General features: G+C 52.6%; 1 protein-coding gene across 1 annotated transcript; it reads left to right on the forward strand.

The window, feature by feature from the left end:
• The first annotated feature begins 10,738 nt into the window (after positions 1-10,738).
• GPR61 (G protein-coupled receptor 61) lies at positions 10,739-12,118 on the forward strand. The gene has a single exon (XM_036273642.1). The coding sequence runs from the start codon at positions 10,754-10,756 to the stop codon at positions 12,095-12,097; it is 1,344 nt and encodes a 447-aa protein (XP_036129535.1). The 5' UTR covers positions 10,739-10,753; the 3' UTR covers positions 12,098-12,118.
• The last annotated feature ends 407 nt before the right edge of the window (positions 12,119-12,525 follow it).

Consider the following 12,525-nt stretch of genomic DNA (forward strand, 5'->3'; position numbering starts at 1 on the left):
AATGTGGGGGAGAAGAAGAGTAGGTGACTGTTGGGGGCTCTGGAGTGAAAAGGCTGGCGGGAGGGGGTCTAGGCTTTCTGCAGCCTCCAATTTAGGCAGCCTAATCTGGTCCTGTGGCTTTTGGTAGCCTGGGCCTGGAGGGGATATTCTTTAAAAAGAATTTTTTTTTCCTTTATTGATATTAGAGAGAGAGGAAGGGAGAGGGAGAGAGAGAGAGATAGAAACATCAATGAGAGAGAACATCGATTGGCCGTCTTTTGCCCCCTACTCCTACTGGGGATTTGGCCCACAATGTGGCATGTGCCCTGAGTGGGAATTGAACTGGTGACCTCTTGGTACATGGGTTGATGCTCAATCACTGAGCCACACTGGCTGGGCTGGAGGGGATATTCTTTAGTCAGCCTCCCATCCTCCTACTATTCACATAGTCACACACAAACCAATCAGATAAGAGCCACTTCAAGGGGTCTTTCTGGGACCCAACTGACTCTGGTCATCCCTCCAGGGCCCATTCCCAGTCCTAAGATGGAATTTCTTCCTGATTGTGATTCTCAGAGGAATGATCTGGTTTGTGGAGAGCAGAGGTGCCCCCTGCTACTTCCTGCACCCTCGCCCTGCTTTACTCCACCCCCCACCCCCACCCCCTGGCCTGAATCTCTCAAGCTGTCAGGGCCCTGGAGAAATAAGTCACTCAAGGAGTTGCTGACTCAGACTCAAGATCCAGAGTGCAGAGAACCTTAGTGAGTGTCCACAGGGCTAGTTCAATCCCTCCTTCGAAGCTGGGGTTCTGAGAAGCTAGGAGAGTTGCCCCAGGTGCTCTGCACACTTAGGCAGATACAGCCTCTGGGCTCTGAGCTCAGTGGTCATTCCGGGACACCTGCCTGTCCATCTCTTCCTAACCACCTCCTGGGAGTAGGAGGGATTTTCTCTTGGGAGCCTTGGCCTTCTTGCCTGACCCTCCAAGCTGAGATTGTGGGAGGTCAAAAAGTGAAATGTGGGGCCCATAGAACAGCAAGTCCCCAGGAGGGGCAAAGCCTGTGGGTCTGGAAGGGAGGTGCATCCCCCAAGACTGCAGTTGATGCTTTGTGGCTTGTTGGCCAACACTGCCCTCATGTGGCTTCTGACTGTCAGGGTAGCCTATGGGCCCTGAAATGGTATAGTTGGTTGGTTCCTCTTTCTCACCCAGGTCCTCACCATCCAGGTGCAGGGCTGATTTAGACTTTCCAGGGCTACCCTTCCAGGCTAGGCTATCTGCGAGACTGAGCTTTCAGTCACCGTTCTCCAATACGGTCCTCAGGTACATGGGCCAGGACTGACCATCGCCACCCCCCCACCCAGGAACTCAAAGGCCATCTCCCCATTCTTAAGGAGCCCTGGTTCTAGGGGTCTGGCCCTTCCTTAGACATAGGGGCATGAGAGTTAAATGAAGGGGGGTGTCTGTTTTTAGGTGGGTCAAGAATGCAAGGAGAGGACTTTGAAGGAACGGAGAGTGTCTGGGAAAGTGGCCACAGGGTCCAGATCCCTGTGCCCAGCGGTGCCCATGATGCAGAAGGAAGGGCCAGGCTGCCCAAGGGCTCAGTAGGGCTGGCTGGGCTGAGGACTGGTCACTTTGAGGGAACTGTCCCAGAGATGTAGAGCAGGGGATCCCCCCAGAGTCAGAGATCAGGTACTGCTGGGAGTGCCCAAGTTGGGAAAGTCAGCCCAGATTACTTCATAGGCTAGGGAGGACCTGGCAGGAGCTGGTGGCCCATGCTGGAATGAGCAGCTGGCTACTCCAGGGTGCCATGTTCCTGTAGTTCAGGCTGAGCAACTTATTGTGACACCATGAATCTAGAGGGGAGAATTCCCAGACAATCAAATTACCACTCCACCCTTGGCCTCCTCCCCCACAGAATGGACATGCAGGTTACTCTCAGGGACCTGAGCTGGTGCTCTGGGAGTCCCAGTCCTCTGAGGGCCCCACCTGGGAAGCACGAGTATCCTTGATCTCTCCAGCCCTCGTCTCTGACCACCCCTTTCCTCTGAGGCCCTCTGACGTGTGTTCATAGGCACTACCTCCTTGATGATCCATATGTTTTTCTCCCCTCCCTCTGGGCCTGAAGGACAAGGAAAATTCCCAGCCTTGAGTTCACCTCCTCACTCTGGAACCTGTGGGTTCAGTAAATACTTACTGACTGACTCACTAAAATACAGGAGGTGAGCACATCTGTGGCCCTCCATTTCCCTGCTCAAAACATTTTATTGTGTTGACCTTTCAGTCTGGCTTACCAGGCTTTCCACTGTCCAGCCAGTCTACCTCTCTGTTTCTACATCTGCCCTACACACAGATACTTTTTCAGTCAAACTGGACAACCCACAGTACCCTAATATTCCATGAATTTGCCTGTCTCCATGTTTTTGCTAGGCCTACTTTTCCACCTGGACTATTCTCCTTCAAACTCCCACTTAAAGCCCTATCCTTCAAGACCCAGGATGCTTCCTTCATGAAGCCTTCCCAGATTTCCTGAGGGAGTGGGTTCACTTTTTCCTTTGAATCTCCATAGCACTTTGACTCTCCTTTGAAGATTATAATCTGCTTTATCTCTATCCTAGTTTATAAGCACCAAAGGGCAAGGTTTGTATTTGTTTTATCTATGTATTCCTTTCTCTTACCCACTATACACAGCTTTACATTTAGTAGATACTCAATAAACATATCTTGAATTGACTGAAAGGGAGCCTGCAGTTTGGGCTGCTGGGAGCTGAAGGAGGTAGAAAGGGGTGCTCCGAGGCTTCAGGAGACTATAGGAGTATGCTCAGAATGGGGAGGCAAGGACCTGTTCAGGGAGGTGATCCTTTCAGCTCTGCTATTCTGACTCTGTTTTGAGGTCCAGCAGTAGAGGGGTAAATCTCAATGGATATTTATACATGACTCCCTCCACCCAGGCCTGAGCACCAGGAATGACTCCACCTAGGTCCTGGACTAGAGGAGGTGACAGAGTCCAAGGCCATGAAGGTGACATGTGGCCTGAGTAAGCTATGGCTTGGCTCAGAGAATCTGGAGGGGTGGCAGGGGGAAATACCACCTCCAACTCAGAGCAAGTGAAGTGCCCAGCTCTCAGGCTCCAGGGAAGGGTTTACGGGGACACCCTTCACTGTGCTTCCTTGTCCCAATTCCCAGACTCAGTAAATACAGATCTGGGATTTGAATCCCAGCTGCTCAACTGTGTGGCTCTGAGAAAGTCACTTAGCCTCTCTGAGCCTGTTTCCACATCTGTAAATGGAGTTACTGAAACAAACTCAGAAGATTGTTATAAAACTACTCATGTGAAGATGCCCAGTGCTGTGCCTACTGCTAATCTCCCTTCCGAGTCGGGAGGGGGACACCTGGGACAGACTGCCTGGCAGGCCACAGAACAAATGATTCATGGTGCATTGGGGGTGGAGTAGGGCATTCAGATGGTCAGGCCAGTGCGGGAGGTTTGGATGGGAAGACAGGAGGAGGGGTATTTTCCAAGTAGTCCCTGACTGCCAGTGAGGAAAGGCCACTCTGCCTGTAGATCTAGTTCCTATGTAGTTCTCAAGGGCCCAGGATCTCTCTGGGGATTTTTCTCTGGGGGTTCAGCATTGAGCTCCAGCTGACGGATGAAGGTGGGCGGCCTGGGGAAGGCTCCCTGGTCTCATAGCAGGCCTGGCCTGCACAGGCACTGTGGGTGTTCCTGCCACTCTTTTGAGCCTGGTTCATCTGAGGCCCCCAGTTTCTAATCTTGTTGGGAAGGATTTATTTTTGGGTCCCTGTAACCTAGCAATGGGCTCACATGACCAGTGGCAGCTGCAGGCTGAATATACCATTGGATCTTGGCTCCTGGCAGGGGGTGTAGGCCAGACTGTAGGGGAATAAAGGGAAAGGAAAGGCTCTCACCTCTGCTGTCCTCATCTCCCTCCTCAGTCCCTCAGCCTGGCCCCCAATGGTGGCAGAGGGGTGAGGCCTAGGGAGCAGGCACTGGGGGCCCTGGACAGCTGGGAGCCGAGCTGCAGGGGCAGGTTCCAGCTGTGAGCCTGCTATTTGTGGGAGAGGGTTGGGTGTCCATGAAGATGGAGGTGGGTGCAGGGAGGACCTAGTGTTGGCATCCTGGGTGTGAGGCTTGCTGGGAGTAGGCGGCTGAACAGACGCAGTCTATGATATGGGATCTCAGGGACACCCCTGGCCGGTGCTGGAATCCCAGCATTCAGCTCCTTCCCTGTTCCCTGTTAAATTGTTAATATTCCTGGGAAAGAACACGTTAAACTGCTCAGTGTGAATGGATGTATCCGCCTCTTTCCTGAGAGCAGGTTCTGACAGAGGCAGAGAGCAAAGGAGGAGGGCATGGGTGCCAGGAAACCTGCGAGGGCGATAGGGAGGGGGCTGTGGGCGCGTACAGAGCATTCGATAGATTTTATTGAATAAATGGATGATGGATAAGATGAACTTGGTCCACTTCAAGGTATCATCTAAAGGGACAGGAAAGGGTGGGAGTGTGTGTGTGGGGGGGTGGAGGGGGGTGGAGGGTGGACATAGCCCTGTCAAGGAATGCTGGTGGGCAAGGGTAGGCAGGGCTGAGCAAGGAGGAAGTCTGGGCTGGAGAAAGCAGGCCTCAGCACCATCCTGAAGAGAGGGGTGCCACTGCCCTGGACCTGTAACGGGAGCCACCCCTGGGCATGCATGCAGCGTGCGGGCCATGGGTCTCTGACATGGTTTGTGGCACCACCTCGTTTCTCCACCTTGGTCCTTCCCACCTCCTCCCTTGGACTAGGCTCTAAAAGAAAGGACTGGCAGGGTGGTGTGTGGGGATGCAATTTCAACAACTATTCAAACCATGATTGAGATAATTTAATGAGATACAACAGAAGTGCCCCCCCCAGATTGGGTCTTCAATAACTAGTATCATCATTATCATCATTATTGTTATTTTTATTATCGTCATCGTTGTCATTGTCGTCAGCTGCCTCCAGGCCAGGATAGGCAGTTTTTGCTCCCCCAAGCCAAGAAGGCTTCTAGCAACCGAGAGGACCCTCTAGCATCCACTGCCTCCTGAAGCCCCCTTTCCCAAAGGCTCGCTGGGAGGGGCCTCAGGACCTGGCGGGCCGATTTTGCCCATTTTATAGATAGAAAAACTAAGGCACAGATGGCCAACTCCCAGGCCAGATCTTCCCACCAACTAATAGAGGAGAGCTCAGTTAGAACCAAGCTTTCTGACCAATCCAGTGCTCTTTCTCTAATCCCGTTTTGATGAGTCTGAGTCAGCTCTGGTTCTTCTGGACCCTTGGAAGGGGGCCCTGCCAGGCTGGCTGGGCCCCTGCGGGGAGGATGATGCTGAGCAGGCACAGGCTTTACCTGATCCCAGAGGATTTGATTGACACCAAAATGATCCTGCTAACACACCAGCATAGGGTTTGATAAAAATTACTTTGCTGTCCACAGGGTTTAATTTGACATTTTAATTTTATTTTCCTGTAGTCAGGAGTATCCAGTTTCCTGGAAGACAGTGGCCACTTAAGGGCTTCAGCCCAGAGTCTCACATTAGGCTTCCAGAGAGGCCATGGAGACATGGGCCAAGGAGTAAATGCTTTGGTTTCAAACAGACCTTGGTTCAAATATTGGCTCTGGCACTCACCATGTGATCTGGGGAAAGTCACATGACCTTGGGCACCCACTTCCTCATCTGGAAACTAAGGTGAGTAATGGCTGCATCATAGAACTGGTATGAGGATTGGAGGGACCATATGGCAAGGGTCTGGTGCTCATATGGGCTCAAGAAAGGGCTGCTGGGGATAGAGGAAATCACTGTGTCAGGTCTGGGCTGGTCAGTTGCCTCTTTGTTGTGGATCTGGGGCCTGGGGCAGCTACCTTGCCCCCTCTTGAGTTCCCTGAGTAATTCATTGTTCTTACGACTCTTTGGGTTGGATCTGGTAAATAATTCCAGAATTCCCTTTCTTCCCTTCTAGAGAAAGAAGGAGTTTCTGGATGGGCATATCTAAGGGCAGAGGGCTCCAGAGTGGGTATCATGCCTGAATTCTGTGTCTAGGTTCATGGCTCTGCCCTGTGTGGCTTTGGGCAATCTCTTCACCCCTCTGGTCCTCAGAAACATGACACCTTGGCCTGTAGGATCTTACATCTCTACAAAGTTAGGATCCTGTCCTGGGTGTCAGTTCTATACCTAGGGGCATTGACCATTTTCTTCATAGCTACTGGGAAGCCACACCCCTTCCTCTCACCTCCAAAGGCTCATCACCCAGCCTCAGACCCTCCAATCCTACAGATCTAGACCCATCGGAGCCTTCCTGAGTGCCTGACTCTGCCTTCAGGGAGCGGCTGTGGTGGCACCACAGGGTGGCTCAAGGGGATGTTAGATCCCTCATTTCCATCAGCTCTCACATATTACCCAAGAAAACAATAATAATGTGCTTTTGAGGGGCAAGAGCAGGCTTAGGACAAGGCCTGTAGCACCCCTTCAAACCTGACCGCCACTCTGAAACCTGCCCTCCATACACATTCTGAACTTCTGAAGGAACCAGACTCTGGGCGTCGTCCCTGGAGCCTCGGCCCTCCCATGCTCTGGGTCTGCACTGACTGGTGTGCTACAAAGCACCTTGGTTCTGAGGTCGCCCAGAACCATGCAAACCCAGAGCTGTAAGGAGCCGTGGGGATCATCTATCCTGTATCTCCTTGAACAGGTAAGAAAGACAGGCCAGAAACAGGAAATGACTTGCCCAAGGTCACATTGTTAGTAAGTCCCAGCACCAGGCCTTACAAGTGGATTTTCTGATGCCCAGTACTCTTTTTATTTCATCTGGCTGACCAGGAGGGTCTTTCATCATGCCGCTCCTCTAGGCTTTTGAGATGTCACTCTAGCAGCCCGGAGAGAAGTGGGAAGGACAAGGCCAGCTCCTGGTGCCTTGCCTGGGGGCAATGGTGCCTGAAGTGGCTCCAAGGGGCTGGGTGGGAAATGGGAGGCCATTAGGACCCAGAGGCTCTCGGAGCATCCTGCTCTGCCGGCTGCCTCTCACACTCACTGCAGTGGCTTCAGCAGCCTTGGAGAAGCATCAGCCAGGAGGAGCTATCACATGGGAACCTGGAGCTGCTCAGCAAAGGTAGGAGATGCTGACTAGGCCAGGAACAGGGGCTAGACCTGGGGCCTGGTGCTGGGCGCTGAGGTGCCCTACGGAAGGGTCACTCTGTGACCCAAAAACCAGCCCAGCCTCCCTTTGCCAGGGATGGCTCCGAGGTATCCCTATGGCAGTACTAGGGTGTGGAGATGGGGGTTGATCTGCCATCAGGAGTACCCACATTCTGCAGGCAGACAGGGTTCTCCATCTATCTCATTCTATGTCATAGAGATGGGTCCCCCACATCCTAGGAATGGGTCCTTCGGCATCTAGGCTGATAAGCAACTCTGTGTCCTGGGCGTGGGCAACTCTGCTGGGGAGAGGTATTGCAGAGCCCTGGAAATCTCCCCTGACCTAGGAGGGGCATGTTCTTATCTAAAGGAAGGCTGGGCTTGGGTCCCTGGGATGGCAGCTCTGCATCTGGGAAACAGGTGCATGCGCAGCCCAGCAGTGCCTCTGGCCTTGGGCTGGGCAATGATGTGTATCTTGCACTCAGCAATGAGGGTATTTGTACTTGACCATGTCCTTGCTAGATGGCCTGACCTCAGCCCCTAGGGTGGCAAAGCCTTCAGGTACTGAGAAATCCTGAGATGAGGGTGGGGGCAGGATGCTGGAAGGAACAGTGGATAAGAACATCTGAGAAGGCACGATGATATGAGCTAGGAGAGCATGAGGCCTCAGGCTTCCCTCAGACACCGGTACAGCACAGCCCTCAGCTCCTCAACCTCAGCCCCTCAGCGAGGGAGTGCTGGAGGTAGGTATATCAGTCCATTTGTTAGGAGGTAAATTGGAATCCTGGAATTTAGGAGTCAGTATGGAGATCCTGGCAAGGCTGGGGGAACTATGGAAAAGAGGAATGTCCAAAGCTTTCTCCTCTTGGGCTCCATATGTCAGCACAGCACACACACCCCTGCGCCATGGCAACCATGTCTGCTTCCCTCAGTCTGGGACCCTGGTGGGCCCTGCTGGCAGTCTCTTGATGTCCATGCAGACCTGGTGGGCCTCTGCTCCTTCAGCTCCCAGGCCTCGGAGCCACGTGTCCTGGGCCCTACTCCTAGGTAGAAGGGGTGGAAGTCATGACATGGAGAGTAAGGGGCAAGGATGCCTCCCCGAGTATTTCTGTCTGCATTCTTTTCTAGTAGACTGTCTTATGAGAAGCTGATGCCTCCACTTTGGGGCTCTCTTCGCCTTCTCTGCAGCCTGAGTCTACATGGCCATTTTAACTGTGAAATGAGCTTTCTGTTATCCCCGGGGAGAGGCACGTCTCTGGGCAGTTGTCCAAAGTTAGGGCTGCCTTGTGTCCAGGAGCCCAGGTTACCCTTTCCAGGAGAGAGGATCCTGGCTAGCACACGGCTGACTGTTTTTGGAGTATGTACCAGCGGCAGGAATTCAAATGATCAATTTGAGTTTGATTCAATTCACAAAATTGTACTGAGCACCTATTGCCTGCATGGCATGCTTGAAGTTAAATTGGTACAAGGTTGGTGGTAATTCCCAAAACCAAGGATGATTCTGGCTGTGACTATGGAGGAGGATTGGGACCTGTCTGCCCCACATGGTCCTCTTTACTACAGTCAGAGAAATAATGTTTTTTTAAACTGAGCAACCACTAGGCCCTCTGTAGCCCAGGAGCTCACAATCCATCAAATGTTATCATATATGGGAACCTTGGAGGTCGTACAGTCCAATCCTCCCTTTTTACAGATGAAGAAACTGGGACCCAGGCAACCTGTGACTTGTCTACAGTAAGCCCATCTGACTCGGCATGTCCCCAGTTTGCCTCTCAGTTGCAGACCTTAGCACACTAACTGGGGGTATCTGGACTGCAGGAATGGTTTATGGAGATGAAAAAAAATGGAAAATTACATTGCGCAACTTATTTCAATTGTATGTAAACTCAGCATGGATAATGAGGCACATGAAACAGATTTGATCTGCCATTTGATCAGGAGACATGCGAGACACTGAAACCCCTGACTTCCTTTCCCAGTTTCTTCCGGTTTCTTCTCTGGCTCATGCTCACCCACTTTCACAATTGCAGTCATCTACCCACTCTCACACCTACCTTACCAGATACCTGCCCCCCCTTCTGTGATGTGGTAACAGTCTCAGAACACGAGGGCTTTGGGCCAGGGGTCACCTCCAGTGACCAGAGATCTGGGGCCCTTGGGAGTGAGAGGTTAGGGACAGCTCCTCTCCCACCTGCAGAGGCATGGTGGCCTTGAGAAGTTAATGAGTAGGTGCAGAAGGACAGCTTCCTGGTGACTTCTGCCCTTCCAGCTTTGGGAGAAGTAGAAGTTCAATGAACTGACCTCTCAGTTTCCTTCCAGCTGGGATGTTTTGTTTGGCTGTTTCTTTTTAAATTTTTTGTATTTATTGACTTGAGAGAGAGAGAGAGAGATTGATTTGTTGTTTCACTTATTTCTGCATTCATTGGTTGATTCTTCTGTGTGCCCTGACCGGGGATCAAACCCACAACCTTGGCCTATCAGGATGATGCTCTAACCAACTGAGCTACCTGGCCAGGGCCTGGCTGTTCCTTTTTAACACCATCAAAGTGTCCGCTCTTGTCTGGGGTAAGGGATGTTGTTAGAGCAGACTAAAGTACAGTCCGTCTCCTTTTCATGGACTCTCCTCCCAGTTGTAGCTCCAGAGCAACGAGAGACATTTTTAGAGATGGTTCAAATTCAACAGCTATTTACTGAATGCTGATACGTTCTAGCCACTGTGGAGGGCACCACTGTGTGACCTTCGGTAAGTTACTTACTCTCTCTAGGCCTCAGTTTCATTGACTGCAAAACAGGAATAAGAATAATATCTGCCTGACAGGGTTGTGTGAGAATTAAATGAGTTAATATACAGAGTGCTTAGAACAGGGCCTGGCATGTGGAAAGCATATATAATGACACTTCTTATTACTAGTATTCTTATTAATAAATCTCACAGGATCCTCCAAACACGGTTGTGAAGCAGGTATTATTCCCTTCATTTACAGATGCCTTGATGAGGAAACTGAAGTTCAGAAGCATCACTGAGTTAGTACTTCCCAGACTGGGACTGGAAGCCAAATCTTGTGTTCTTTCTGCCCCCAACAGCATCTGCCATTCTGAGGAGACAAGAAATCAGGAAATTTACATAAACAACCTTAGAACTGGGGCACTGTCCCAGAGCTCAGCGGGACCCTGGGAAAGGGGAACAGAGGATGTAGAATCTCTGGATAACAATCCTTGAAAGGGGAAATGGGTATGGACAACAGAGGACAGAAAGTGGCAAAGAAGGAGCCGGAGAACAGTCAGCAAGTGGAGTGTTGAGTGGGCGATACTCCCCCTTCCCTCATGTCTGTCTCCTATGTTGTCACAGTCACCAAGGCAGACCCGGAGCTACCTCTTCTCAGAGAAATGAGCTCCTGAGCCCTCAGCTACTGGCCTGGCCCTCTGTACCAGCTGCCCAGCCTCCAAGGCTGGCCACTAGAGTCTGCCTGAGAGACTCCAGCAGGAGGTGCTCTCTCCCCCCCACCTCCACACAGCTTTGGGAAGCCTGGGCCTGGGCTTGCCATCCCAGGGTCACTGGACTAGGATGGGGGATGGGCCTGTGACAGGAGGTGCCCTGGGTGTCCTCTTTCGGCCCCATGGAGTCTTCACCCATCCCCCAGTCATCAGGGAACTCTTCCACTCTGGGGAGGACCCCTCAAACCCCAGGTCCCTCTACTGCCAGTGGGGTCCCAGAAGTGGGGCTGCGGGACGTGGCTTCAGAATCTGTGGCCCTCTTCTTCATGCTCCTGCTGGATTTGACCGCTGTGGCTGGCAATGCTGCTGTGATGGCTGTTATCGCCAAGACACCTGCCCTCCGAAAATTTGTCTTCGTCTTCCACCTCTGCCTGGTGGACCTGCTGGCTGCCCTGACCCTCATGCCCCTGGCCATGCTCTCCAGCTCCGCCCTCTTTGACCATGACCTTTTTGGGGAGGTCGCCTGCCGCCTCTACTTGTTCCTGAGCATATGCTTTGTCAGCCTGGCCATTCTCTCGGTGTCTGCTATCAACGTGGAGCGCTACTATTATGTGGTCCACCCCATGCGCTACGAGGTGCGCATGACGCTGGGGCTGGTGGCCTCTGTGCTAGTGGGTGTGTGGGTGAAGGCCTTGGCCATGGCTTCTGTGCCAGTGTTGGGAAGGGTCTCCCGGGAGGAAGGAGTTCCCAGCATCCCCCCAGGCTGCTCACTCCAATGGAGCCGCAGTGCCTACTGCCAGCTTTTCGTGGTGGTCTTTGCTGTCCTCTACTTCCTGCTGCCCTTGCTCCTCATCCTTGTGGTCTACTGCAGCATGTTCCGAGTAGCCCGTGTGGCTGCCATGCAGCATGGACCACTGCCCACGTGGATGGAGACGCCCCGGCAGCGCTCTGAGTCTCTTAGCAGCCGCTCCACTATGGTCACCAGTTCGGGGGCCCACCAGACCACCCCGCACCGGACGTTTGGGGGAGGGAAGGCAGCAGTGGTCCTCTTGGCTGTTGGGGGACAGTTCCTACTCTGTTGGTTGCCCTACTTTTCTTTCCACCTATATGTTGCTCTGAGTGCTCAGCCCATGTCGACCGGGCAAGTGGAGAATGTGGTGACTTGGATCGGCTACTTCTGCTTCACTTCCAACCCTTTCTTCTATGGATGTCTCAACCGGCAGATCCGCGGGGAGCTCAGCAAGCAGTTTGTCTGCTTCTTCAAGCAGGCCCCAGAGGAGGAGCTGAGGCTACCTAGCCGGGAGGGCTCCATTGAGGAGAACTTCCTGCAGTTCCTTCAGGGGACTGGCTGTTCCACCGAGTCCTGGGTTTCCCGACCCCTACCCAGCCCCAAGCAGGAGCCAGCTGCTGTTGACTTTCGGATTCCAGGCCAGATAGCTGAGGAGACCTCTGAGTTCCTGGAGCAACAACTCACCAGTGACATCATCATGTCAGACAGCTACCTCCGCCCTGCCCCCTCACCTTGACCTGAATCATGATGGGCTGCTGGACACATGGAGGGAGATGGGGCTGGGGCCGGTTAGGACTGCAAGGAGCACCTTGTGGGATCACTTTTCCCAGCGAGTTGGGGCTGGGGCTGGGTTCTCTGCACACAGCTTTTGTTTAGTGATTTCTGGGTCAGGAACACAGCCAACAGGATGGACATGTGGCAAAAGCCTTGGACATGGCTATGAACCCTGACTATTGGGGGAGGGAACCTGGTGAGATGGTGATGAGAGTAAAGGGTCACGAAGGTGAGAAGATTGATGTCTTTCAACCAGTGAACTTTTCATGCCTCAGGAAGCGGGGAAACTCTGTATGGGTAGGAGTTGGAGGATATAGGGCAGCACACTGGGTTTGGAGTTATTCTGGGGACGCTTTAGGATATTTCATTTTTCAGTGTAATTGTCTGTGT

This window comes from Molossus molossus, unplaced genomic scaffold, assembly GCF_014108415.1.
Source record: "Molossus molossus isolate mMolMol1 unplaced genomic scaffold, mMolMol1.p scaffold_m16_p_20, whole genome shotgun sequence".
NCBI lineage: Eukaryota > Metazoa > Chordata > Mammalia > Chiroptera > Molossidae > Molossus > Molossus molossus.